At 35.2% G+C, this 25,133-nt stretch overlaps 2 protein-coding genes across 5 annotated transcripts in view; both read right to left on the bottom strand.

Annotated features, from left to right (window-relative positions):
* Positions 1-4,766: 4,766 nt before the first annotated feature.
* The window catches only part of nkpd1 (NTPase, KAP family P-loop domain containing 1), a 28,237-nt gene continuing 7,870 nt past the window's right edge, over positions 4,767-25,133 (bottom strand). For 2 of the 4 annotated variants that reach the window (XM_079598245.1, XM_079598244.1), the window contains exons 3-5: positions 8,156-8,290; positions 6,223-8,048; positions 4,767-5,406 (exon numbers count right to left, since the gene is read on the bottom strand). In XM_079598245.1, coding sequence (XP_079454371.1) covers positions 5,158-5,406; positions 6,223-8,048; positions 8,156-8,288 — 2,208 coding nt within the window. In that variant the 5' untranslated portion in view covers positions 8,289-8,290 and the 3' untranslated portion in view covers positions 4,767-5,157. Of the gene's footprint in view, positions 5,407-6,222; positions 8,049-8,155; positions 8,291-8,887; positions 8,962-9,317; positions 9,477-25,133 lie in introns of those variants that run through there. The other 2 variants (XM_079598242.1, XM_079598243.1) reach the window with 2 other exon arrangements.
* Positions 14,241-21,900, bottom strand: LOC306990804 (uncharacterized protein). Its single transcript, XM_079598072.1, has 8 exons — positions 21,581-21,900; positions 20,918-20,983; positions 19,667-19,732; positions 19,206-19,379; positions 19,043-19,130; positions 18,844-18,953; positions 17,542-17,731; positions 14,241-15,284 (listed from the first exon to the last, which is right to left on the bottom strand). Exons 1-8 carry the CDS (start codon positions 21,602-21,604, stop codon positions 15,154-15,156), a joined length of 849 nt encoding a protein of 282 aa, XP_079454198.1. The 5' UTR covers positions 21,605-21,900; the 3' UTR covers positions 14,241-15,153.

Here is a 25,133-nt window from a genome sequence, read left to right as displayed (position 1 = left end):
TCCTCTCACATTCCCTTTAAAAGCAGGCGCGCTTGTTCCATGGCGGATTGCTATTATAATGGCGGATTTGCCAGGCGCATGATGGTAAAGGTGATTTCTCAGTCTTCAGAATTTTGTTTCCTGGTTCTTGACGGACAACCCACTTAGTCAGATGTCCTTCTATACCTGTCTTGCCACTTGTTTTCATTGTCATTTGCACTATTGTTGTTGTGTTTTTCAGTTTTAAAAAGCAGGGCAAATTCTGTTGCATCGAACGAAGCGATTCTGATTCAAATTTCTACAACGAGACGCTAATGGCATTGTGGATCTCTCGTCTAAGAGACGGTCTCAGCGTGCAGGTAAACAGACAAACACACTCCCACACGCACCATTTATGCAAACAGAAATATCCACCTGCTCACGCACTGACATTAATTTCATCATATACACAATGTGCCAATCAAGGACCCATTGTTTCCATTCACTGATGCGAGCTGCGAGCAAACAAGCATTGTTTTAGTCTATCATCTCTAAACAGATGATTGTGCTCCTATCCGTCTCACGGTGTTGTGTGGCTGCAGGTGTTAGGTGTCAACTAACACACGAGAGGAAGCGAGCACATTAGCATCGTTATTTTGAGACTCATCCTCCACGTGTCAATCAACACTCCAATTACAAACTGCTCCCAATACCTCTCATCTGTCAGACATATCTGATTGGCTTATTTGCTCGGGTGCCGGTTGTTCAAAAGCTCAAAGAGCAAACCCTGACTGAATGTCATGTCTAAATTTACGCCTCCCTCAGCCTGCGCACTACAGTACGTGTCACAGATTTATTTTCTGAGTGCACCCTGTCAAGCTTGGCGTCTTAATTAAAAAGTTTCAAATATTTGAACTTCATTAAAAGACAGCGGGTACGTAATTATTAGTTTGTGGGTATTTAGAAGGGTTTTTTTATGATTTAGCTCCTTGCACAACTGTTTGGTTTAGCTTCATTAAAGCTGTGATTATTGTATTCCCAGAGATGATGACACATGATGCTTTTGAAATCATTCTAATATGCTGATTTAGTGTTCAAGAAACATGTTATTATCAATGATGAAAACAACTGTGATGCTTATTTATATTTAAAAAAAAAATTAGGTTTCTTTGATGAATAGAAAGTTAACTGCTTCTTTTGACAATTTTAATCCATCATTGCTGGATAAAAGTATTATTAGATTAGTATTATAGATTATTTTTTACTGCCCCATGACTTTTAAAGGGTAGTGTACACTGTAAAAAAAGATTAGTTGACTCAACTTAACTAAGTCAAGAGTTAATTTGAGTCATGTCAAGTTTATTACACTTCAAAACATGAATTGATGCATAAACTTGACACTATAAGTTGACTCAAAATAACTCAGTCAAAGCAACAAGATGACTTGACTTAGTTAAGTTGAGTCAACTAATCTTTTTTTACAGTGTATATGCTTTTATTTTCGTTCTGTGTAACGCATAGAATTTATGAACATTATGCGTATACCCAGATTATAGTAACGATGTCTGTGAAACTTCAAAAAGGACCAAATGCAATATAAAATCACCATAAAATGCAGAATTAAATACATTTTATTGTGTTTTAATTTAATTGTGGCTCTTTTATGGTCACTATCTTGTTTTGAAAAGAGTTGTGGGAAAATTCTACAAAATATTCCATGGGAAAATGAACATTATGGCTTTGGAACAACATGAGGGTAAACGATGAATAATTTTTCTTGCAGCCTATTCCTTGAATACGTCTCTTTAGATGTGCTGTACAGATCGATCATGCTTGTGAACATGGAAACAGTTGTTTACGGCTATTTTTGTTTAGAGATATGACAGACGATCCTTACACCATCTCTTTCAGAATAGAGATATTACCCACATTGAATTTGTGTCAGCCACAAGTGGCTTATTAACTGCGCATATCCATCAGTAGAGTCAATACAGCTGTGAATGTTTAATTACATTTCAGCCAGAGAGAAATGTGATCTATAATTTCACACTAGCACAAATTAAGCCGTTCATCCACGGCCGACGCGCCACGGTATGCTCCGTGTTGGGATTTCTTGCATTGCAAAATCCATTTCACTTTAAAAACCTCATTTGAGCTACAGCTATGATTATGTTGAATGGCTTCCTCTCCTCTGTTTCTCCCCCAGTCAGTCTGTTCATAGAGTTTAATGTTCAACTCCCGGTTTAGCTTGGTTTGCTCTGAGAGCGATGTCTCTGTTAGCCGAGCTGCCGCGTTTGTCGACCTTGGCCTTCGGAGAGAAATTGCAAATGCCAAGGAAATACTTCCTCATTAGTTTTACCCTTAGCCTACAGCCTTCACGGCGGGAGACATGATATAATCAGAGTCTTTGCGAGGCTCGGCTTGTCTAGCCTTTCTCTACACAGTCAAAGTCCGCCATCAAAAGCAATTCCCCTTATTTATGGGGTTTTCGCAAAGAGTCGAGCTCGGGAAAGGGGAGAGAATCCCTATTAAATTGACTGACATGGGGGAAACCCATGTAAAACACTCTTTATAGCTCTAAAGCCACACGCAAATGGAGGCCCTTGCCGTGTGAGAGGCCATAAACATTGAATAATGAAATCAAAACAAGCTTTTTTATTATTAGGCTGTTATTCTATGTGCACGACTCTAACTCATTACACTTGTGGCGTGAGATGGCGTTTTACTATCCATCTTTATGCATCAAACTCTGGAATCAATGCCGTGGTTTGCCGTTTGTCCTGCCGGCACAGGCACAATGCGCAGCTCGTCCATCCTGATATCAAATATTGTTGATGTTATTGTTGGTTACAGGCATCACTACTCAGCTCCGTGTCATGCAAGCATTTTTCACAAGCATTTCTGATGCAAATGCGCATTATGTGTTTAACGGCCCCTGCAGGACGAGACAACAGTCTGAATGGGAAAATGCTGCATGATGCAGTATTGTATTTTAAGGCTCTTCTTTGTGTTCATCTGAACGTTATCATGTGCACTCTCAGCAGTCCTTGTTTTCATTTTCCATGTAAAGAATCCATCGATACAATTTTATTTTAAAATCACATCGCTATATGTACTGTTATTTCCTCTGCTTACACCAAGGACGCTTTCCTGCATTGATTCTGAGTGAGAGGGGTAAGAATATCCCCCCCCCCCTCCCTTTCCTGGCCCATTAAATTCCCTTAATATGTCTGCATGATATCGATTTCATATGAACCCCCACTTTGATGTTCGCAATTTCAGAGTCATATTTCAGTCCGGCACACACCGACCGACCTCTCTTTGTCGATTGGTTTGTCTTGACTGTACTTGAAGATAGGCTAAGATTCAATAAAGGCAGACATATTAACTGCAGGCAGTTTCAGAATCATGTCCTGTTTGATGCAATTAAGTGTAATTTTCAAGCAATTTTAGTATGTTTCTAGGACTGCACATTTAACATTAATTTAGTGTGATTAATTTACACAACAAATTAGCATTAGTTATGCTCTTTGACCTGCGATGATTTTAATAACAGCGTGTTTAATTAACTATTATTAATTGATGAATCCAATTAATCAACATTTGATTTAAAATATATAAATGCGTATGCATTTATGTATACACATATGTACACTCTAAAAAATGATGGGTTGTTTTAACCTAATTTTGGGTCAAATATGGACAAACCCAGCCATTGGGTTAAATTTTTTAATTGCATTTTTGATCCAACGTTTGAGTTTATCCATATTTGACCCAAAATTGGGTTAAAACAACCCAGCATTTTTTAGAGTGATATCTGTATACAAATACAAGCATAAAAGCCATGCTCTATTTTCCAGGATGTTCTTTCATGTTGCTTGCGCAGTAGAACATTCCAACTTTTGCATTAGCGTTATGTACCGCCATAGATCCGTGGGAGGTCTCCGCTGAGCTGCACGGGAGATATATATATTTTCTCTGCTATCTCAGAAGCCCCATTCCCACAGAGCATAAAGTAAAACTCAGTGACAGGCTGTGCGATTAAAAAAACATCTGCACGCTGTCATTCAGTCCTATATTAAAGTTTTATAGAAAGTAAAACTAAAGTGTCAAAGTACGGATTCTGAACACTGCCAAAGTTTTTGTATGGAAAAACTCAAGAGTGATATAATAAAACCGGAAACTCTGGAGCTACCATGGGAATTTCATGAGAAATGGTTGACGTGCAACATGACATTCTTTAGTAATTCTTTAGATTAGATTCACGGAATGTGAGGTTGTTTGACTGTTACACAATTTGTATATGTGCAGATGTTTTATATTTTGTGGAAATGCTTTATTGCACTTGTGTTATGTTGTAGCTCTGTATTTGCTGAACCTTTATGACCATAAACATTTTATTTGTGCATAGACATGAACCTTGTAAAATGAACCATTCTGGTCTATTTTAAGCTCTTTATGAGCCTTATGTCTTCTCTCCTGTTTTCAAAACAGTTTTTAGTTTTACAATTCTGTTTTGTTGCGCAGAAACCTTATAATTTACCAAACACAAACTTTTATATAGTTCAACACCTTTTTCTTTCACAGATCCTATCGATGGTCAGACAGTATTAACCTGATTAATGGTGTTATCATTGGACGTGGTGTGTCTGTGGTTAATAAGTGCAGATGGTTTTTCATGTTTTTGGAGAAAATGGTTGTAGTCTTGTAAGGTTTGTAATGTCAGTCAATGGATAGAAATAATACATTAATTAAAATAAAGCTAGCTAATGTTTATATATTTGTGTGTGTGTGAACTTTATGCTGCACACTTTAAAAAATAGTTTTATTGTTTGTTTTTTAATTCATACAGAAATTACATTCAGGAAGAGTTTCATTGAGAATCATTGCAAAATCTTAAAAGCTAAGCAAATTAAAACCACTTATTCCCATTATCAATAATGCATCTTACACATTTGATCTGTTTGAAGACTAAAAGAGTTCTGCATAACAAAGCTCTATTTTTAAGTAAGTATCATCGTTTGTTGAGTAGTCTGATTCACTGGTGTACATTTACAGTCTTATTTTTGCCTCACCGTAAGGAATTATATTTTTGTAGTGATACAGTATTGTTTACTGAAACAATCTTAGTCCACTGAATGCATGCATTGCACAGGAGGAAAAATGCAATGATGCAAACCTCAAGGTCAGTTATACTGCTTAACAGCGATGGTCAGATGAGCATATGACCACTCCAGGGTTTGTGGCATCTGGAAGAGTTTTTGCCTGAGCTGGCCGACTAGGAGGTATGACCCCTAGGAAATGAATTTTAAAAGTCGTCCATTCTCCCAGAGTCATTTGCAGGACTTGCCTGAGGTCTTTGGTGTCACTGAAGAGGATCGTTCTGCCATCTATGAAATTTTCCCTTACTGTTTCAAGGTATTTCTCTGGGAAGCTTAGTTTTGACAGCTAAAAAAGAAACAAATACACATATAAAGACCATATCATTTGGAAAACGTTCAAATATATCCAGCATACATGCATATGGGGTCAGTAAAATTTTATTTTAAAGAAATTCCTTTCATTCAGCAAGGACGCATTAAATGACCAAGTTTTGACTAAGCTTTGTATGTTACAAAATATTTCTATTCATATTTATATTTTATCACGGTTTGTGCAAAAATTTTAAGGAGCACAACTGTCTTTCAAAATGAATAATAATAAGAAATATTGTTTGAGCACCAAATCAGCATATTAGAATGATTTCTGCAGGATCATGTGACACTGACGACTGGAGTAATGATGCTGACAATCCTGCTTTTCCATCACAGGAATACAATACAAATATATTATGATAGAAAACAGTTATTTTAAATTGTAATAATTATTCACAATATTAGTTTTGACTGTATTTTTATTTTTTAATATAATAAATGTTGTCTTGGTGAGTAGAAGAGATATTTAAAAATAAAATCACCAACCCCAAATTTTTGTATATACTGTAGTCACCTTGGAACTAGAAGGTTCTATCTGACATTTTTGTCAAAATTGAGTTATTCACATCTTATTCTATTCTGTGACAACTTATTTACATTATGTGATGTTTTTTAAGTTGTGTAAGGTTCTATATCTACAAAGTCGAATGGAATGCAAAAACTTTGAAGCTCAATATCTCAAAACCGCTCAGAATACAGATAGGTACAATTTTACAATTTACAATTCCTACAACCTTACAATTCCAAGGTGGTGATATATATATGAGTGCTATGTTGAAACTATACAAACCTCTTGACAAATATCATCAGTTTTCATGTTCATCACAGTTTGTGATGAGAGGGACAGGAAAGCATTTCTCCCTGCTTTCTTCAGTCTGCGGCTCCCACGAACCCTGGCCAGATCCTTCTTGATAGAGTAATTTAAGTTCACTGTGCAAAGCTGAAACATTTCCAACTCCCCTACAGTGAACCGGAAGTCTTTCCTGAGGAAAACCTCAAACAGCTCAGGATCTCCATCTCTTTCTAGAAAGTTCTCCACCTCATATCCAATGATGCAGAGTTCCAGACTATTGTAATTGAACACTTCCCATAGTGTCTTGGTATTATCAGCAGCACAGAATGATCCGTCTATCTCGTTACTCTGTTGGTCATCTTCAACGCATTGAATAATCCAACTTAATCTGCAAGGCCAGCGGTCCACCAAAACCACCCAAGCTGCTATCTTCTCTGGAGGTGGAGGCTCCAATTTTTGGGTCTCCATAATCATAATGGTTACTCGAATTGAGTTAATCACTCGTCTCATTGACATGGTGTCTCCAGATATATATGATTGAAGTTTGCTTGTATGTCTTGAGAAGATGCAAGAAAATGCAGACTCGATTAACCTATTCACTTCATTTAGATTAAGTTCTGTGGCAGCAAAGGTTTGAAAGTTTCCCGTGTTTGCAATCAGAGGCGTAACTTGTTCTTCTTCAGTCTCACTGTACTTAACAGAATACTCATCTTCAACAGAGAACGATGTCACAGGACCTCCTAAAGTAGATGCATCGGTCCCCTCAAAAGGAATGTCTTCAGAGATCTCAGACTGACCACGGACAATGTTTTCAAAGAGGCTGGACTTTGATGCATCAGATAGTGGAGGTACGGTGAAGGGCAGTGTGATTATACGATCTAGAAAGTCATATGCAGAGTCTCTTTTGTTTAGACAATCTTCTGCCTGTTGGACCTGCCTAACCAGGACTTCTGGATCAACAGCAAGCACAGAAATGAAGGGACTCTCTTCGTCAGATAGGAGAATGTTGATGGCATCCAAAACACCGACAATTTTCTTCGGTGTGCAACGGTCCAAGTTGGTGATCTCCAACACCACCCTGATCCTCCTCTTTTCGAAGATCTCCATGAAGTAAATAAAGCAGCAGAGCAGTCTCATCTCCTTACGAACTTCATGCATTAGTCCCAGCTGCTGACTTACCTTCTTGTTGTCCAGCCCTTGTCTAATTTTAAGGTCTTGGTTGAAGATGAGGTTCTTCAACAACAATATTATGAATCGTAGAGCTCCAACTGCAGGAACACCAAGTATAGCGATGGCAAAACCTTCCAGCACACCATACCCACTTGACGACTCAACTTTTTCTCCTTCTTTGTTGTCCTTCATATCTGAAAATCCATATATAATGAGAGGAACTAGAATAAGGAGTGAAAAAATTAATCCCATCAGTATTAGTGCCCAAATGGGGATGCAGCCCAACTTTTTGGATCTCCAGTTCTTTGGAATATCCTCAATTTTCTTCTTTCCTGCATCTTTCTCTTCGTCGTGTTGGGTGATCCGGAAAAGGCCCAGCTGGAGCTTACCAAAGCTGTTTTGAAGAGCCTTGCACAACTGCATTACCAGTCCAGCCCAGAGCAGGTCACTGCCTGCAAAATGCCACGCGCTGAACCTCACGAACAGATAACGAATGTTCTTCATGTTCTGGTTCTGCTCCGTCCACACGGGCCGATAGAAGAGGAGCCGCAAGATCAGAGAAAGCAGATCAGAAACAGACGGTGTAATTGAGCGAGGCTTTGGTTCCTTAGTGTACTTCTCTTCTCTTCTTTTTGCCTCTTGATTCATATGCACTGCAAATGGGAGATAAAGAGGCAAACACGTCAAAATCTCCAAGACATCTGGGAGGATTTGTAGGGTCAGTCATTTTACGTTGTTTGAAAAAAGTGTGCACACTTACCCTCGATGTTCTTGAGCACCATGTTGATCCTGTTGTGACATTCTGAATACAGACCCACCGTCACAGGAGAAGAAACCTTTGTGAGGGTTTTTGATAATGCATAAGCATACACATTATCAGAGGGAATATCCATCACTAGAAATGAAACAAAGTTAAAAACACTGTAATTTTTAACTGTAAATGTGAGGTTTCATAACACACATAATGTGTTATCTTGACTAAAACACAATGATTTATGCCTTTACTACACTACAAGGAATAATTTACTCATAACCTATTTTTTGGCCAGTATTTGATTTCAGGGTGAAGTCTTCCAATTCATCAATTTGTTGTCAATCATGAACAGCACAATGTTGACACACATGGGTGAAGCAGGTTGCATAAATGTAGATAAGACCAATAAATACATACAGTGCGATAAATGTGCAGAAGACCATTTTTCATGGTTTTATTTGAAAGGGACGTTCAAAGTCCCTGTTTCATTCAAACAGAGAAAGAATAATGGATTAAATGTGAATAATAGGTGGAGGACTCTCAGATAGTGCAATAAAGCTGAATGTGAAGTATCATTATTTTGTATCACTAGCATATTGCTGTAACTATTGATTTTTCTATCTTTATTCAACGGCTGCAATTTTTGGTTGTCTAGTTTCTTGAGTTCTTGAACTCAAGAATTCTCAAGTATACTTGAGTATGGAGTTTGCAATTCCTTTTGTATTATTTATTACGTACCCTTTTCGATTGCCATCTGTCCTGTACTTTTTCGTCTTAAAAAAAAAAAAATATTGTTTCGTTCACCAGTGTTCCTGGAAATGAAACCAAAGTACAGAGCAATTACATTACAAAACATTCCAAATGCATACATGCCGATATGCATGAATACTAATTTCTTGCTCTCTTTTGCTGAATTTCTGAAACAAATACTATGAAGGAATGCATTTCTTTAATTTAATTCAGCTAGGCAATGTCTTCCCTGAAAGGAAAAGCATACCAGATAATATGGCAAAAGCGTACCAATCAACATGCTGACAGCAACATATTAAATTGGAATGTATATATCTCTTTAACAGTTTGTGTTGCACTTTTGAAATGAAGCCTCCATGCAAAGCTATTTGAATCTCTTACTATGAAAAATATGATAATGAGGAACAGAATGTCTCACCTTCACCCAGCAGAATTAACAAGCAATCCTCCAGGCACTGTTTACAGCAAAATTGCTAGTAGACTAATGTCATTCTCCATTTTCAGAGATATCTTATGTAGACAGAGGAAGAAGGCTTTTGTATTACCAGATGCAGTAGAGTAGAGAGAAAGTGGAAGAGCCTGTTTGCTGGTGTGTAAACATTAACTGAAAAGGAATAAACTTTGGGCCAGTTGTAACTTGTAGTTGAACTTTGGACCAAACCTTAAACCTGACTCTGTATGTAATTGATAGCTCCAATATAAGTTATAACTGATAATGATGTATTTATTGCTACATTTATTAGTGATACAGTCATGCAAGTTTACTTATCAAACATCCAAAAATAAAATGGATCACTATTGTGCAAAGCAGCAGAAACACTATTTATTTTCTGTTGAACTTTGATGTGCAAGTAATGTGTAAAATTGACATCCGCATTTATAATTGTACTGCTTTTAATTCTATAATTTTATATTGAATATTATTCTTATGTAGCAGGACTCAACAGTAAGGAGGACCTGCAGGTCAGAGGCCAGTGTGAGAGTTTGGGGCCAATTGACCGTTCGCAAAGGCCCGCCCCCTTTAGTTACTGTTGCTATGTCTGACAAGCTACGCCGCTCTCACACCACATACGGAAAGGCTTCAGTACACTCTGCTTTTCAAGTTCAAATCCTCCCATGTTAATCTACTAACTCTCCTGACTGCTTTGTCGGACAAAATGGCGGATGGCGAAGTATGATTGGTCAGATCACCTGTCAATCAAGCTCCCTGCTAAGGGTCAGTCTTTTTTCCACAGTTTGTTGCATACGATTGATCATGTACATTTGTACATGTACTATAGATTTGTGTAACTTGCGAACATCAGGTTGTGACATTTAGTTTGAATTCTGCTTGTTGGCTAACATAGATGAGGTTTTGTCGAAACTGCAGGAATAACTTATTAAAATATTTGTGTGATAGCATCAGTAAGAGTGGGTTGAAAATTACAAGCTACTTGTACTATGGTTACTATGTTTTTTCTAGTATGCTGTCCTTTTCCATTTTTTTTAATGAATTTATGGCTGTCTTTAAATTTTCTGTAATTGTAACCACTGAATACAATTCATAAAAATGATTAATGTTGGGACATTTGAAAGGTTTGACAGGGTAAGTAGAAATCTGATTACTGCAAAAAATCATAACATTGAGGCTTAGGTTCTTCTTTGTTCTGAGGCAACTTACAACTTGTGCCCTGTCCCAAATGGCGCACTTCATGTACACTTGCAGACTTTGGGCCCTATTTCGTGTCCGAATCACTTTTGCTAGTCTAATTTTATAAATAATAAACAAACAATAAACAATAAACGACGGGATAAATGCTTGGCACGCCCGATGCATAGTCTAAAAGGATTGTCCCTATTATCTTAATGAGTAATGGGTGTGTTTTGGGCGTAACATGCAAAAAAAATATCAGAGTGTAATTTCCCATTCCTTTTTAAAGCCAGTTGCACTTACGCCATGGCGGATTCGCTATTAACAATTTGCAAGCGGAAAGACCGAACACGTCTCCTGAGAGCAAACGGATCTGCTCGTGCGTGAGGTTAAAGTGTGAATGTACACAATATTGATCTTTTACATTGTAATCCTTTTATTTTTCATAATTGGCTAGTTTGTGTGCTTGCATTCCTGTGTAATAAGCAGAGTGTATGCGTTGTGGCCCTGCCTAGGAGCACATAACTAACGCGCTCTTTAAATAACAAAAAAAAAATTGCGCCATTGACTTTAGACCAGGTTTTTGTTGGTCAATGGCGCAGTCTATTTCAGTTGCCTCAAAATAGCAATGCGGCAATAATCCGTTTTCAGACCAGCACACCTCGTTTTCAGACCAGCAGCCCATGGGCGCACAAATGGGCGCAAATGCATTTGCTATTTAAACAACGTGGTGCAGGACGTGAAAATGATAACTGCGTCCGGCTGAAACTAGCAAAAAACACTTGCGTGAACGAAATTGGCACTGCATTGCGCCGGGTGTATGATAGGGCCCTTGGACTGCCATCAGAGTGTGTTCGTTCAGTCTACAAGACCATTGGGCGTCCCATTTGTCATTTTAGGTTACATATGCATTTATGGCCGATATGTGCCCTCAATGCACACTTTTGCCAAGCACGCAAACCCGCGAGCTCTGCTGCAGACTTCTACCCGACAGTCAAAGCGGCATTACCTCACGAAAGTGTGGACTTTAAGGGTTCCATTTGGGACAGGGCCCAAGTGGTCTGATTTGTATGGAGCCCCTAAAGAGATATGGTGGTGGAAAAAATATGAGATGGGAGGAAAAAAAACATATTTAAAAACTTTTGCATTTGCTCGCGAAACTATTGCATCCCCCCATGAAACTTTCTCGGGGGAACGCAAACATTTTGAGAGCAAACGTTAAGTTTCTTCGGGGAACACAACATTTTGCAAGGGAATGCAAATATCTCCCTATATCTCATATTTTATCCCTCCGTAGATTTGACCATGTGGCTCCATAGATTTGACCCAGCTACAGTAAACCTGAATATGCATTACTTAAAAACATGATGGAGCCATTTGTGAGGTGCACTTAGCCCTGATAATGCATGCCAGTATAGAGTCTGAGCCACAAGTGCCACAGATTTCAGCAAGATTACCACATGCTATCTGTGAGCTCTCCCAAACAAAGAGATTAAGAATTTGAGTTTAGGAATTGTATTACCATTATAGTTTGATGTATGTTAATCACTGCATGATTTCAACAATTTCCGTTTTATTCTGTTATAAATCTATAATCGCATTTGCTTCTGTGTATTGTATTTCCTGCAGCGTGATGCAATAGAGCAGCGTTAGAATATAACAACAGAATATGCTGTGTTTCTATGAAGGAACATTTTTATGTATTTTTCCTTGAAGGCACATCTGTCATAGTTGTCGAGGATACAAACAGAAGAGGGGGAAAAAAGCTCAGCACAAACTAAACATGCTATTACAACTCTAAAGCACTATATAAAGAAAGAAAAAAGATGCAAGGACTGACAGCTCTGTGGCATTTTAAAAATAAATAACAATAGTATTTACATGACAGGTAATACATTCACAATTCACAATACCACCTCCCCGGTTGGGATATTTCTAAAAACAAAATCATGTAGAAATGTTGAGGTATTACCATTTTGAAAGCCCTAGTTGCTTTTTATTGGAAGGCCGTGTTTAAAAATGCCTCAAGCTAATTCACTGCAGCTCTATTCAACATGAACTTTATATTGAAAATGCTTGAATGACTGGTACTTTGTCAGGAGCTAATAACAGTTGGCTGTGCTTTCATGACTCTTTCAAAGTCACTTTTTCATTGGAGGTGCTGGATTTCCCTTTGTAGAGAGTGTGGGATTCTGTACATCTCTGTAAATAGATTTCCCAAATTAGATTCCCTAGGCTAAATTAAGTGTGCTAATTGGAAGTACAGCACCTCCCAAATGTTTCCCTTAGGATTAATTACAATTGCAGAGACAATCTATCCTGCCCGTTTTCTGCTGCGTAAGATACGGAGGATGTTCCCTGAATGGGTCATTGTATTTCCTCGTATGCATTACAGGAGCCGCGGTTTTCTGTGAATGCAAACCATAGACTTCTGTTTGGAGATGTTCATTGCTCTTAGAAATAAAAACGTATAAATAAAGAATCACATGAATGAATGACTGAAAAAAAAGAGGCTCGAGTCTAGAGTCAGGAGCACATTATTATTCATCAAAGAAAGTCATACCACACCCTTGTGAAAAAAAAGTGCACTTTAGTGTACTTTTATAAAGTGTACTTATTACACAAATAATATACTTTAAAAGTATACACTTAAGTGTGAATTAAATGCAATCTTTTGGGCGCACTTAATACACATTAAGTATAATTAATTTCAAATTTATTACATATTAAGTTCAAATAAAATGCAATAAGTTGCCATTAAGAGTGATTTTTTGGAACAACTTAATTGGTACTTTAATACAACTTTATGTCTACTTTCATAATTGCTTCTAGTGTATTTAAAATATAGTTAAAGTGCATTACACAATATAATGACACGCAATTAATGTGATTTAAAATATACTTTAATGTCAGATAAAAATACACTTAAGTGTGAATTAAATGCAATGTTTTGGACGCACTGAATGCACATTAAGTGTACTTAATTTCACATGTATCATATATTAAGTTGAAATAAAATGCAATAAGTTGCCATTAAGAGTGATTTTTTGGAACAACTTAATTGGTACTTTAATACAACTTTATGTCTACTTTCATAATTGCTTCTAGTGTATTTAAAATATAGTTAAAGTGCATTACACAATATAATGACACGCAATTAATGTGATTTAAAATATACTTTAATGACAGATAAAAATACACTTAAGTGTGAATTAAATGCAATGTTTTGGACGCACTGAATGCACATTAAGTGTACTTAATTTCACATGTATCATATATTAAGTTCAAATAAAATGCAATAAGTTGCCATTAAGAGTGATTTTTTGGAACAACTTAATTGGTACTTTAATACAACTTTATGTCTACTTTCATAATTGCTTCTAGTGTATTTAAAATATAGTTAAAGTGCATTACACAATATAATGACACGCAATTAATGTGATTTAAAATATACTTTAATGTCAGATAAAAATACACTTAAGTGTGAATTAAATGCAATGTTTTGGGCGCACTGAATGCACATTAAGTGTGATTAATTTCAAATGTATTATATATTAAGTTCAAATAAAATGCAATAAGTTGCCATTAAGAGTGATTTTTTGGAACAACTTAATTGGTACTTTAATACAACTTTATGTCTACTTTCATAATTGCTTCTAGTGTATTTAAAATATAGTTAAAGTGCATTACACAATATAATGACACACAATTAATGTGATTTAAAATATACTTTAATGTCAGATAAAATTACACTTAAGTGTGAATTAAATGCAATGTTTTGGACGCACTGAATGCACATTAAGTGTACTCAATTTCACATGTATCATATATTAAGTTGAAATAAAATACAATAAGTTGCCATTAAGAGTGATTTTTTGGAACAACTTAATTGGTACTTTAATACAACTTTATGTCTACTTTCATAATTGCTTCTAGTGTATTTAAAATATAGTTAAAGTGCACTGCTCAATCTACTGACAAGCAATTCATGTGAACTAAAATATACTTTAATGCAAATTAACAGTACGCTTAATTCTTAATTAAATCTAATGTTTCAAACACATACATATTTGCTAAATAAATTCAAATATATCAATTTAAATTTACAATAAATGCAATAAGTTGAACTTACAAGTGATTTTAAGGCATCTTTCTACAGTAAGTACTTTAACTACTTCTATTGTATGTGAAATATGGTTATGTACTTCTAAAAATACTGAAAAACAAATCTAGTTAGTTAAATATGTATTCATTTCAGTTTAATGCATTGCAAACAAACAAAAAACACAATCCTTACACTGACAATAAAACAGTTTGGTATTCAAAAAATTATGAATCTAATTTTTTGTTTTGCAAAAGTACATTTAATTAATGAATAATGAATCAAGTTGTATATGTCCAAAAAAATAAATAAATTAGAAAACCAAAAAATGATGAGGAAAATCTTAGTTTAATATTGTAAAATTAGAATCAAACAAGTATCAATATTGCATAATTAAATCCCTTTGAAAAAAATACTTTTTAAATTTAAATTTTTCACATTTTAACAGACAACAAATAAAGAACTGCATGAACTTATAGCATGAACTGCATAATAACCCCTTTGGTAGGTCACTTCAGTCATCTAATTCTTATCGCCTTTGAAGACACCACTTTCCTGAATTTTTTTTGAATAACTCTCATTGTTGCACTTCTGTCGAAGTACAGCTCTGACTTGAGAAGGAGTGGTCCCTTCAAAACGAGCAATCACAGCATCTGTGAACACAAAAATAACAACATTTTATTGAATATGATAATCACTGTTATCCGATTTAGATGCAATTGGTTTATCTAGGACATACATTTATAAAGTAAGGAGACATGAAAACAATATACTGTATGCAACATAATGTTTTTTTTTTCTAAATTATAACGCAGAAATTGTCCAAATAAACCTGTAATGTTCAAATCGTTCTGTAGTACAACAGCAATAGATGGGTTACCATCCACACAAATTGTATGTAGATTGTTGATATAACATTATAAGATGATGCATGAAAAGACCAAGACACAAAATAAAATCTATAAATCATCAGTAAAAGCCGCGTTTCCATTACAGATTTGCGCAAATGTTTTGCGCTATTATCTAAATATCGATACAAAACTATTGCGAAATGACGGCGTTTCCATCAACCGGTGTTATGCAACTAAAACGTCCTTTTTTCTCTCGCGATAAAGTCATTCCAAAAATCACGGCAGCGGACGTTGGTTTATATAATCTCACAGCCACCGCATTAGACATTATTATTATTAATGGAAGGAGACATAGCCTACGTGTTATCCAAGCATTAATGGCAGAGAAAGACCCTTATACTCCGAACGAAATATAAGGAGTTTCTGGGTGTTTCACTCTCATTTCTGCTCTGAGGTTTTGATTGTGGTATTTCTTTGAAGTTTAGAATCCAGTATTCCTATAGGCTAATCATTGTTTATTTTATGAATTTAATAACTCTGTCTCCTATTCCAAACGATCCATGTAGGCTACTTTTGTGTCCATTCGTTTTTTCCTTTTTAAACCCGTAATTGAAAAACGAAAAATGAACGGTTGTCTTTTTAAAACGCAAAGTTGAACACCACAATTTTAATTTGAACTCGCTACACCAACTGCTGCGCTAAAAAGTAAATATCGACGAATTTTCAAATGTTTGTTTAATGACTTTATTCCCCTTTATTAAACATGTAAAATATTCACAAATTAATATGGAAAACTTGTTGATTTTACTGGTTTTCTAAGGCCAAATTAGAACCTGGAATTGACATTTTCCCGCAGTGCTGAATAAGAAGAGCCATTTATATTATTAAACTATTGTTTTCTAACTCGGCTAAAAACATCTCCATCTCCGCTGTTAAGCAGATCTGCGCTTTTAGAGAGAAATGCACCTTTCATACGGATTACTTAATCAGAACAAAATGTATTAGCTTTCGATTAGAATTTGTTAATTTTAAAGTGGACATTTCAAGCTTTAGCTACATATAGGCTATATTTTGTTTCAGTTTTCACGCTCCAGTTCACGGAGATCATGAAAACGCGCCTGATTGTTTTATTTTATTTTACAAAAGCACAACGTTTTCTTGTTATTGTAAGTTTACACAAATAAAAGTATTTACAAATAATGTATTATTATTTTCTGTATGACCAGAAATTATAGAGTAGGCTATATTAAGTTGTTCTGTTAATAGGAAAATGCAAGTGTTCACGCCCGCGCCTCCGTGCCATGTAGTGCGCGCTCCACACTCCACACATAGGCTACCCTTAGATATGCGTCAAAATATTGTGTTTATTTGTGATAATCTCAGCCCTGTATTATTATTGTCTAACCCGTATTATGAATGACATTTGACGAATTGCTTTGTTCCTTTTTTGGATAAAAGCGTTTTCTAAATATGTAGCCTAGTAAATGTTATAATAATGATGATAATTATTATTATTTGCGTACACGGACCCCAAACACACCGCGTCTTCTAAGTCAGGTGACTGTAAATGCGCAAAAACTGTTTCCATTGCAGTTTTGCGAAATATTCCTTTTTCGAATTGCCTGAAAAACCTGATATTGTTATGTAGAGAGCCATTTCTACCAGTCTGTCTTGGTGTAGCGTAATATATCTTGTTTGAATCAGCAATATTGATTGTTTCCCACCATTGACAGATTGTCATTTATGAGACACTGTTTTAACGCCAAAGACTCTGATCTTTATTTTGATATAGTGTTTGTGCAGATAATCATAGAAAAAATATTGTGGGGGCCATGGAAGTTGGGTAAAAATCGTCAAATTAAGGTGGATGTTTTAACTTTTAATAAAAATGCTGGCGGTGAAGGAGTTAACATGCTGCTTTAAATTAAATAATTTAATTAAATAATTTAAATTAAATAATTTAATTTAAATGCTACCATCACACGAAGCACAATTTTTACAGGTACCATTTATTCAGTGTAGCTGTTATCTGTTGAAATCAAAGAAACAACAAACATACCAATGAGCGCATTCACTTTGATGGAGTCCAGTGCTGTTTTGGTGGTTTTTTTGCCTGTTAGGCTTGATGTCGCCAGAGCCTCGTGTCCAAACATGACAACAGCCAGCTCCTGTGTAAATACCGACATTTTGGTCTTGGACAATCTGTCGAATGCCCTTTTTGGAATTGAGATTCCTTCACCCAGGGACATCTATTTAGATAACAGTAAAAAATAAAACAATTGTGTCAGAAGTGTGTGTGCGGGCATCAATGACATTAACAGTGGCTATATTATATATACACTCGCTAAAACAGAAAAATGCCTTTTCAGGATACTGCAATAAATTAAGGATACTTTGCTAAAAATATATCAAGTACATTTACATATCTCTTTTTGGTAAAACATTTAAACAATGTTTGGCTTTTTCAACGACTTCGAAACAATTAATAAACATGCAACTGTGGAACATTAAGGGATAGTTCACCCAAAAATTAAAGTTCTGTCATGATTTCCTTATTCTCATGTTGTTCCAAACCACTCATATCTTCCTTTGTGTTTGGCAGAATAAAGAAATGTATGGTTTGTAACAACTGAAGGCTGAGGAAATCATGACCAAACATCCATTTTGGGGTGAACTATCCCTTTAAGACACTACCAGTTATAACTTAAAGGGATAGTTCATCCAAAAATTAAAATTATTCCATGATTTATTCACCCTGAACCCATCCTAGGTGTATATGACATTCTTCTTTCAGATGAATACAATCTGAGTTATATGAGTTAATCTGAGTGCAAGTCGACTTGTGTATGGCCGTCTAGTTATTTTAGTCGATACAGTTTTAAATATGTATCTTTTTCTTACACAAACGCACCACTTCACTTCAGAAGGCCTTAATTAACCCCCTGGAGCCTGTGGTGCACTTTTTATCATGGATAGATGCACTTTGAAAGACATCCAAAAAAATATACCAATTGATTCTCACTATAAACCTTGGAAGAGCCAGGACATTTTTTAGTATAACTCTGATTGTATTCGTCTGAAAGAAGAAATGCATATACACCTAGGATGGCTTAAGGGTGAGTAAATCATGGGCTAATTTTCATTTTTGGGTGAACTATCCCTTTAAGACGGACCTTTGTACTAACTCTGATAAACACCTACATACAATTTTTTTTTCTTTTTTATGCTGAGTTTATATTTCTTGTTTACAACATTGTCTATAATGTTTTTAATTTTAGTAGTTTGCTTACATTTAAGCATAACGTATGTGTTAATGTTTAATATGTTAACATGAGAAACATATCTGTGCATGTATCCATACCATTTCTGCTGGTGGTGATACAACTTCTGTATGTTGCACTTCACTTGAAGCTGGAGCCACCATCATGGACGCCACTATATCTTTTAGTGTTTTTACTACCTTTGGCAACTCTAGTGATACAAATATGGTGAACATTATATTGGTTTTAAACTCATGCGTTTCGTCAACTATAAAACAAACTACACTTCATCATAAATACCTTTCAATGCACTGAGAATTTCATCGTCAAGCTTTGGTGTCTTATTTGGGCACTGTGATGAGCTATCATCCTCACTTTCTGTTTCAAGCTGTAAGAGAAAAAAACTTCAGCATTGTGTTTAATATAAAATACTTATTTTTATATTATTTATTGCAACACTTACATTTCTTAGTGGTTCATGCATGCAGGGAGAGGATTCTGCATCAATGGCTGTTGCGTCAGAGTCTGAGTCGGAGTCATAAAGTGGTGGGGCCGTGTTAGGATCAGGTACTTTTTGTTTTCTCAGGTCCTCCTTCAGGGCATCAACCATGTGTGTGGCTGCCTGTTTTGTCAGGGTCTTAGCACAGGACAGTGTCAAGGTCAAGATTTCAAGACAATCTATCACTACAAAGTAAGAAATTTGTGACTATATCAATATAAGAATACTGTCCTTCACCCAGAAATGCAAAAGCTGTCATACTTCTGTGTCCCTTTTCCAAGTTTTAAGTTAAAGCACTATCTACAGCCATTGTATGGAAACGTTTAATCTCTATCATTGTGACATAATCCTGTGATATAAGTCTCTTACATTCGGCTGGTTAAATTAAGTTTAAAAATAATAATAATAATAATAATTATAATTACAGCTCTTGTTAAGTCTCTCTTGTGTGGTTGCTTTGGTATAGGGGTTGAATCCGTCAGTTCAAGTGCCTGTAAAAAAGAATAATAATAATAACATTAAACAAAAACAAAATGTTCCGGTGCTGGTCATAAAATTAGAATATCATCAACAAGTTAATTTATTTCAAGAATTCCACTTAACAGGTGTAACTAATATATCATATAGACTCATTACATGCAAAGTGAGATATTTCAAGCGTTTATTTGTTATAATTTTAATGATTATGGCTTGCAGCTTATGAAACCCACAAAATCAAAATCCCAGAAAATTAGAATATTACATGAAATCACAAAGTAATACCATGGTCATTGAACCAGGTTTTAGTTATTTTGGCAGTGTGGGCAGGTGCAAATCCTGCTGGAAAATGAAGGAAGCATGAAGTGCTCTACAAAAGTGTCCTGGTAGACGGCTCCGTTGACTCTGGATTTAATAAAGCACAGTGGACCTAAGTCCTCTTTTCTGATGAGAGCAAATTTTGCATCTCATTTGCAACTCCAGCCGATTACATGGCTCCCCAAACCAACACTGACTGTGGAAACTTCACACTGGACTTCAAGCATCTTGGATTCTGTGCCTCCCTATTCTTCCTCCAGACTCTGGGACCTTGGTTTACAAATGAGATGCAAACTTTGCTCTCATCAGAAAAGAGGACTTTGGTCCACTGTGCTTTATTAAATCCAGAGTCAACGGAGCTGACACTGAGTTGCAGTAAACCTTTATTTTTACATGATGCATGTTAAAATAAAGTAAAGTACTTTATAGTAATAAGGTAAATTAGGGTATTTATTTAAGGATTTAGTGTCACAATCATGTCAGTAAAGCTGCTCAACTCATCTGTCATTAACTACTGGAGGTGTCACAACAAACGGGACATGTTCTGCGACTCAGTGTCAGTCAGGTGTCATGTCAGTGTGTCGCGACAATGACAGTGGCACATGCCAATGAATTCCGGATGTGTCACTAAGCATAGCAACATGTGCCATTGGCTTCTGTGCGTCAGATGCCACGTAACTTAATGTATCTAATTAAACTGTTTTCCTACATCTGACTCGTTCAGTAGGGTGAACCTATAAGGTTGTTGCTTGTAGTAATAGTTTCTGAAGACCAATTAAGAAAATGTAGATTTGAAAATCTTTACAATTCGGCAATGCCAGATTGCGTTGGAATAATGTTTTTATTTCAAATTAACTTTATGCAAAAATTTACATAGTTACCTTGGCCGATTTCTTCGGATTAGCTCGTAATCCAGCGGCTTCCATGCGGGATGTTTTTAAGAGAACCTTTACAATTAGAAGAAGTTAACAAGTAAGTTAAACAGTGTATTTGAATCACACAGTTGGAACACAGTATCTGATTACTGAATTACTAGGGCACTTAACATTTATTTAATAACTTATTTTATGACATTTAACATCTGTCTATGTTTCTTGTAAGTAGGGATAAAACAAAGTCTGTCTGCAGAATTAAAAATTGTATACTGATTTTTTTTATTAATTCCTAAATAAATCACTTTGTTCTGCACTATTACAAATATTAGGGGGGTTTTTTTTCAATACAAAATTTTACTACTATGACATCAAAAAACATAAAGGAATTTATTTTAAGCATCAGTCAAATTCATTTTCTATTCTACTCCTTTATGGAAATTGTAACTGTTACACATTTTAAAAACAGAAACACAATATAAAGTTCAGCAATCAGAAAAACGTTTTAAATTTAACTGAAACGTTAACGTTACTTTAGTAGAATATGTTTTTGGCCAAGTTTTGATGTCTTTTCACATGAAATCATTCAATCACAGTTAAATCATTAACGTTACATGGAGAGAAGGGGGGTGCATATAAAAAAAATATATCATATTAAAGCATTTGACAAACCTTTCCTTTCCTCTGAGTTTTCATCTCCAGTCAATCCTTTGAAAAGGTCACAAAATAAATGTCACAAGTTGCTGATCAAGTCGAAGTAACGTTACTTTTTCAGTAAAATAAAGTGCAAATTACAACTTAACAGAAATCGAAGAACGTCGACGTCTTTTTCTTTTACATTTATCGTTTTATTAAAACGTATGTGAATATTTTAGTAATATTTACCTTAATGCCGGATTCAAATGCACAAAAAATTCCGTCGACTCGTTAGTAAAAGTTTGCCGTTATGATGACTCTCAACTTGACCAATTACGTGACATTCGCGAATGCACCTTCACGTCATTGGCTGGTTTGTATTCAACATTTGACCGGGAAATTTGGGCTAATTAAAGGAGAATGTACAAATCGTTAAGTTAGAAGTCCATTATGAATCGTACAAAAAGGAAGTACAAAACATATATAAACAACGATGACCCTGAACCAAGGGTAACCAAGTATAGGAAAAAAAAGGTAAGTTATTATTATTATTATTGATGTTGTTGATGAAGTTCTTATTGTTTTAGTTATATTATTTTTACCTTTATAAGGCTAAATGCTTTTACTTAATATTTAAATAGGTAGGCTATAGTGTAACTCTGACATATATCTCATTTAATATGCAGGTTTCAAATAGAAGGACCTATAAACATTTCTTAGAAAAAGAGAACATATGTCCAGACCTTTTCTGCACACAGTCAAGGGTAAGAATCTGTCTTTTTATATGCCCACTTTTACTATTATTGTTGTTTCATAAACATTTTTATGCAATTGGTACAATGCAAAAGTTAGTTTAATTTATATTACAATGCAATAATTAAAAAGCAATAAACACAAATAAGTTTTATATTTAACTTAATAAGTAATCAATGATGTTATAATGTAATAATGTAATTTAATTTTTGTCTGAGGTCATACATCAGTCACTTCACAATGAGGCTACCCTTACCTCATGTAGAAAGCCAGTGCTACAGGTGAGTATGCTTCCAATTTTAAAAAAAAATCCCTGATGCAGTTCAACAGAATTATTTTAAATATCCTCAGATGTCTTAAATTTTTGATATGTAATACATGTAAGATTTTGGAATTAGCTCTTGCATTTATTGTCTTGAAAAGACAAAATTGATCCATATCTTTAGTTTAACTTTGTGAAGTTAGATGTGTTAATGTCAGAAGCAATTTACTATAATCTTTTGGCTGGATTTTGACCCTCAGTCCAGAAGACCATAGGAGAGAGACACAAGCATATATTATCAGACTGGACACCATTATTGACATTTGATATACTTTTCCATATATACGATCATACAGACAACCTTACTTGATGCACGCTATGAGGAGAATTTCTCCCAGACTGATCCTATGCAGGAGCAACCCGAGCAGTTGGAAAGCAACACATCACAGGTAATGTTACACACATGTGATGGACCTTATCAGTTTACAGTGACATGCATGTTCAAAGATGTGAAATATCAACAAAAATCACATTGTATAAACTTTCTCAAAGTTATACATTTCTAATTTGATATACTTTTGCATATGATCATACAGACAACCTTACTTGATGCACACTATGAGGAGATTTTCTCCCAGACTGATCCTATGCAGGAGCAACCTGAGCAGTTGGAAAGCAACACATCACAGGTAATGTTACACACATGTGATGGACCTTATCAGTTTACAGTGACATGCATGTTCAAAGATGTGAAATATCAACAAAAATCACATTGTATAAACTTTCTCAAAGTTATACATTTCTAATTTGATATACTTTTGTATATGATCATACAGACAACCTTACTTGATGCACACTATGAGGAGAATTTCTCCCAGACTGATCCTATGCAGGAGCAACCCGAGCAGTTGGAAAGCAACACATCACAGGTAATGTTACACACATGTGATGGACCTTATCAGTTTACAGTGACATGCATGTTCAAAGATGTGAAATATCAACAAAAATCACATTGTATAAACTTTCTCAAAGTTATACATTTCTAATTTGATATACTTTTGCATATGATCATACAGACAACCTTACTTGATGCACACTATGAGGAGAATTTCTCCCAGACTGATCCTATGCAGGAGCAACCCGAGCAGTTGGAAAGCAACACATCACAGGTAATGTTACACACATGTGATGGACCTTATCAGTTTACAGTGACACAAATACACATCAATGCATGTTCAAAGTTATGAATTACTATTCATAATATTATGAATAGTAACAGCAGCACATTGCAGATTGTGACATGATTGTCATTTGTGGGTGCGTATTTGTGTCACTACACATTTGAGGGACAAATGTCTTTACATATATAGAGAATTATGAATATAAACAATATTGTGAGCGCTTATTACTGGTCCTAACCATTTAAAAAGGCTTCTAAATCAATCAAAACATGATTTTAAAGGGATAGTTCACTTTCAAATTAAAATTCTGTCATCATTTACTCACCCTCAAGTTGTTTCAAACCTGTATTCATTTATTTCTTCTGCTGAACACAAAGAAAGATATTTTGAAAAATGTCAGTAACCAAACAGTAGTCTGTACCCATTGACTTCCGTAGTAGGAAAAAAAAATACTATGGAAGTCAATGGGTACAGACTACTGTTTGGTTACTGACATTTTTCAAAATATCTTTCTTTGTGTTCAGCAGAAGAAATAAATGAATACAGGTTTGAAACAACTTGAGGGTGAGTAAATGATGACAGAATTTTAATTTGAAAGTGAACTATCCCTTTAATCATGTAGTTTGCCTTCATATGTTTTCTTGAAACTGTATATTCTGTAAATGTTTTTGAGACTTGTATTCAGTGGCAACTCCTGAGTAATTGTTTAAGTTTAAAGTGCTTTTGTAATGTTCCTTTAATGTATTGAAATACCAAAACAGTCATACGGTTTACTAAAAATCAGCAGTGACCACCAGACTGCCATTAATGTAATTAAAAGCTGCTGTGGTCTTGTAGATTATGCATAGTATTTCCTAGGTGTTTTTATTTTAATGCAAAAATCTAACAGACATTTGTTTTATTTGTTATTTATTATACAGACAACCTTAACTGAGCTTCACTATGATGAGACCCTGTCTGATTCCACCCAGAGAATACCAGATAGAGTTGTAGAGTTTCAAAGCAGCAAATCACAGGTAAATGCATTGATTATGGAGCCACTGTCAAAAAACAACAACAACAAAAAAACACTCTAAATCAGATTCTGGTCTTATTGACTGTTTTAAGGTATTGTTTGATCAAATCCAGAATTGCTGTAACTATAAATCAGATCAACAAACCATTCTGCCCCATGTTCAATACCATTCAGCATGTTCAAAAATCAAAATAAGCATTAAAAACTATAAGCAAGAAAAAACAATTACACACACACACATACATATATATATATATATATACACACATAGTGATATTTCTTTCATGAGATAATTTAACTAAAAATAATTGACTTATGTAATGCATGCTATTAATATAAAGATGGAAAAATAACTACCTACAAATCTGTGCATGTCCT

The sequence above is a fragment of the Phoxinus phoxinus genome (assembly GCF_949152265.1).
Source record: "Phoxinus phoxinus genome assembly, chromosome: 22".
Taxonomy (NCBI): Eukaryota; Metazoa; Chordata; class Actinopteri; order Cypriniformes; family Leuciscidae; genus Phoxinus; species Phoxinus phoxinus.
This window is presented reverse-complemented; position numbering and strand designations above follow the sequence as displayed.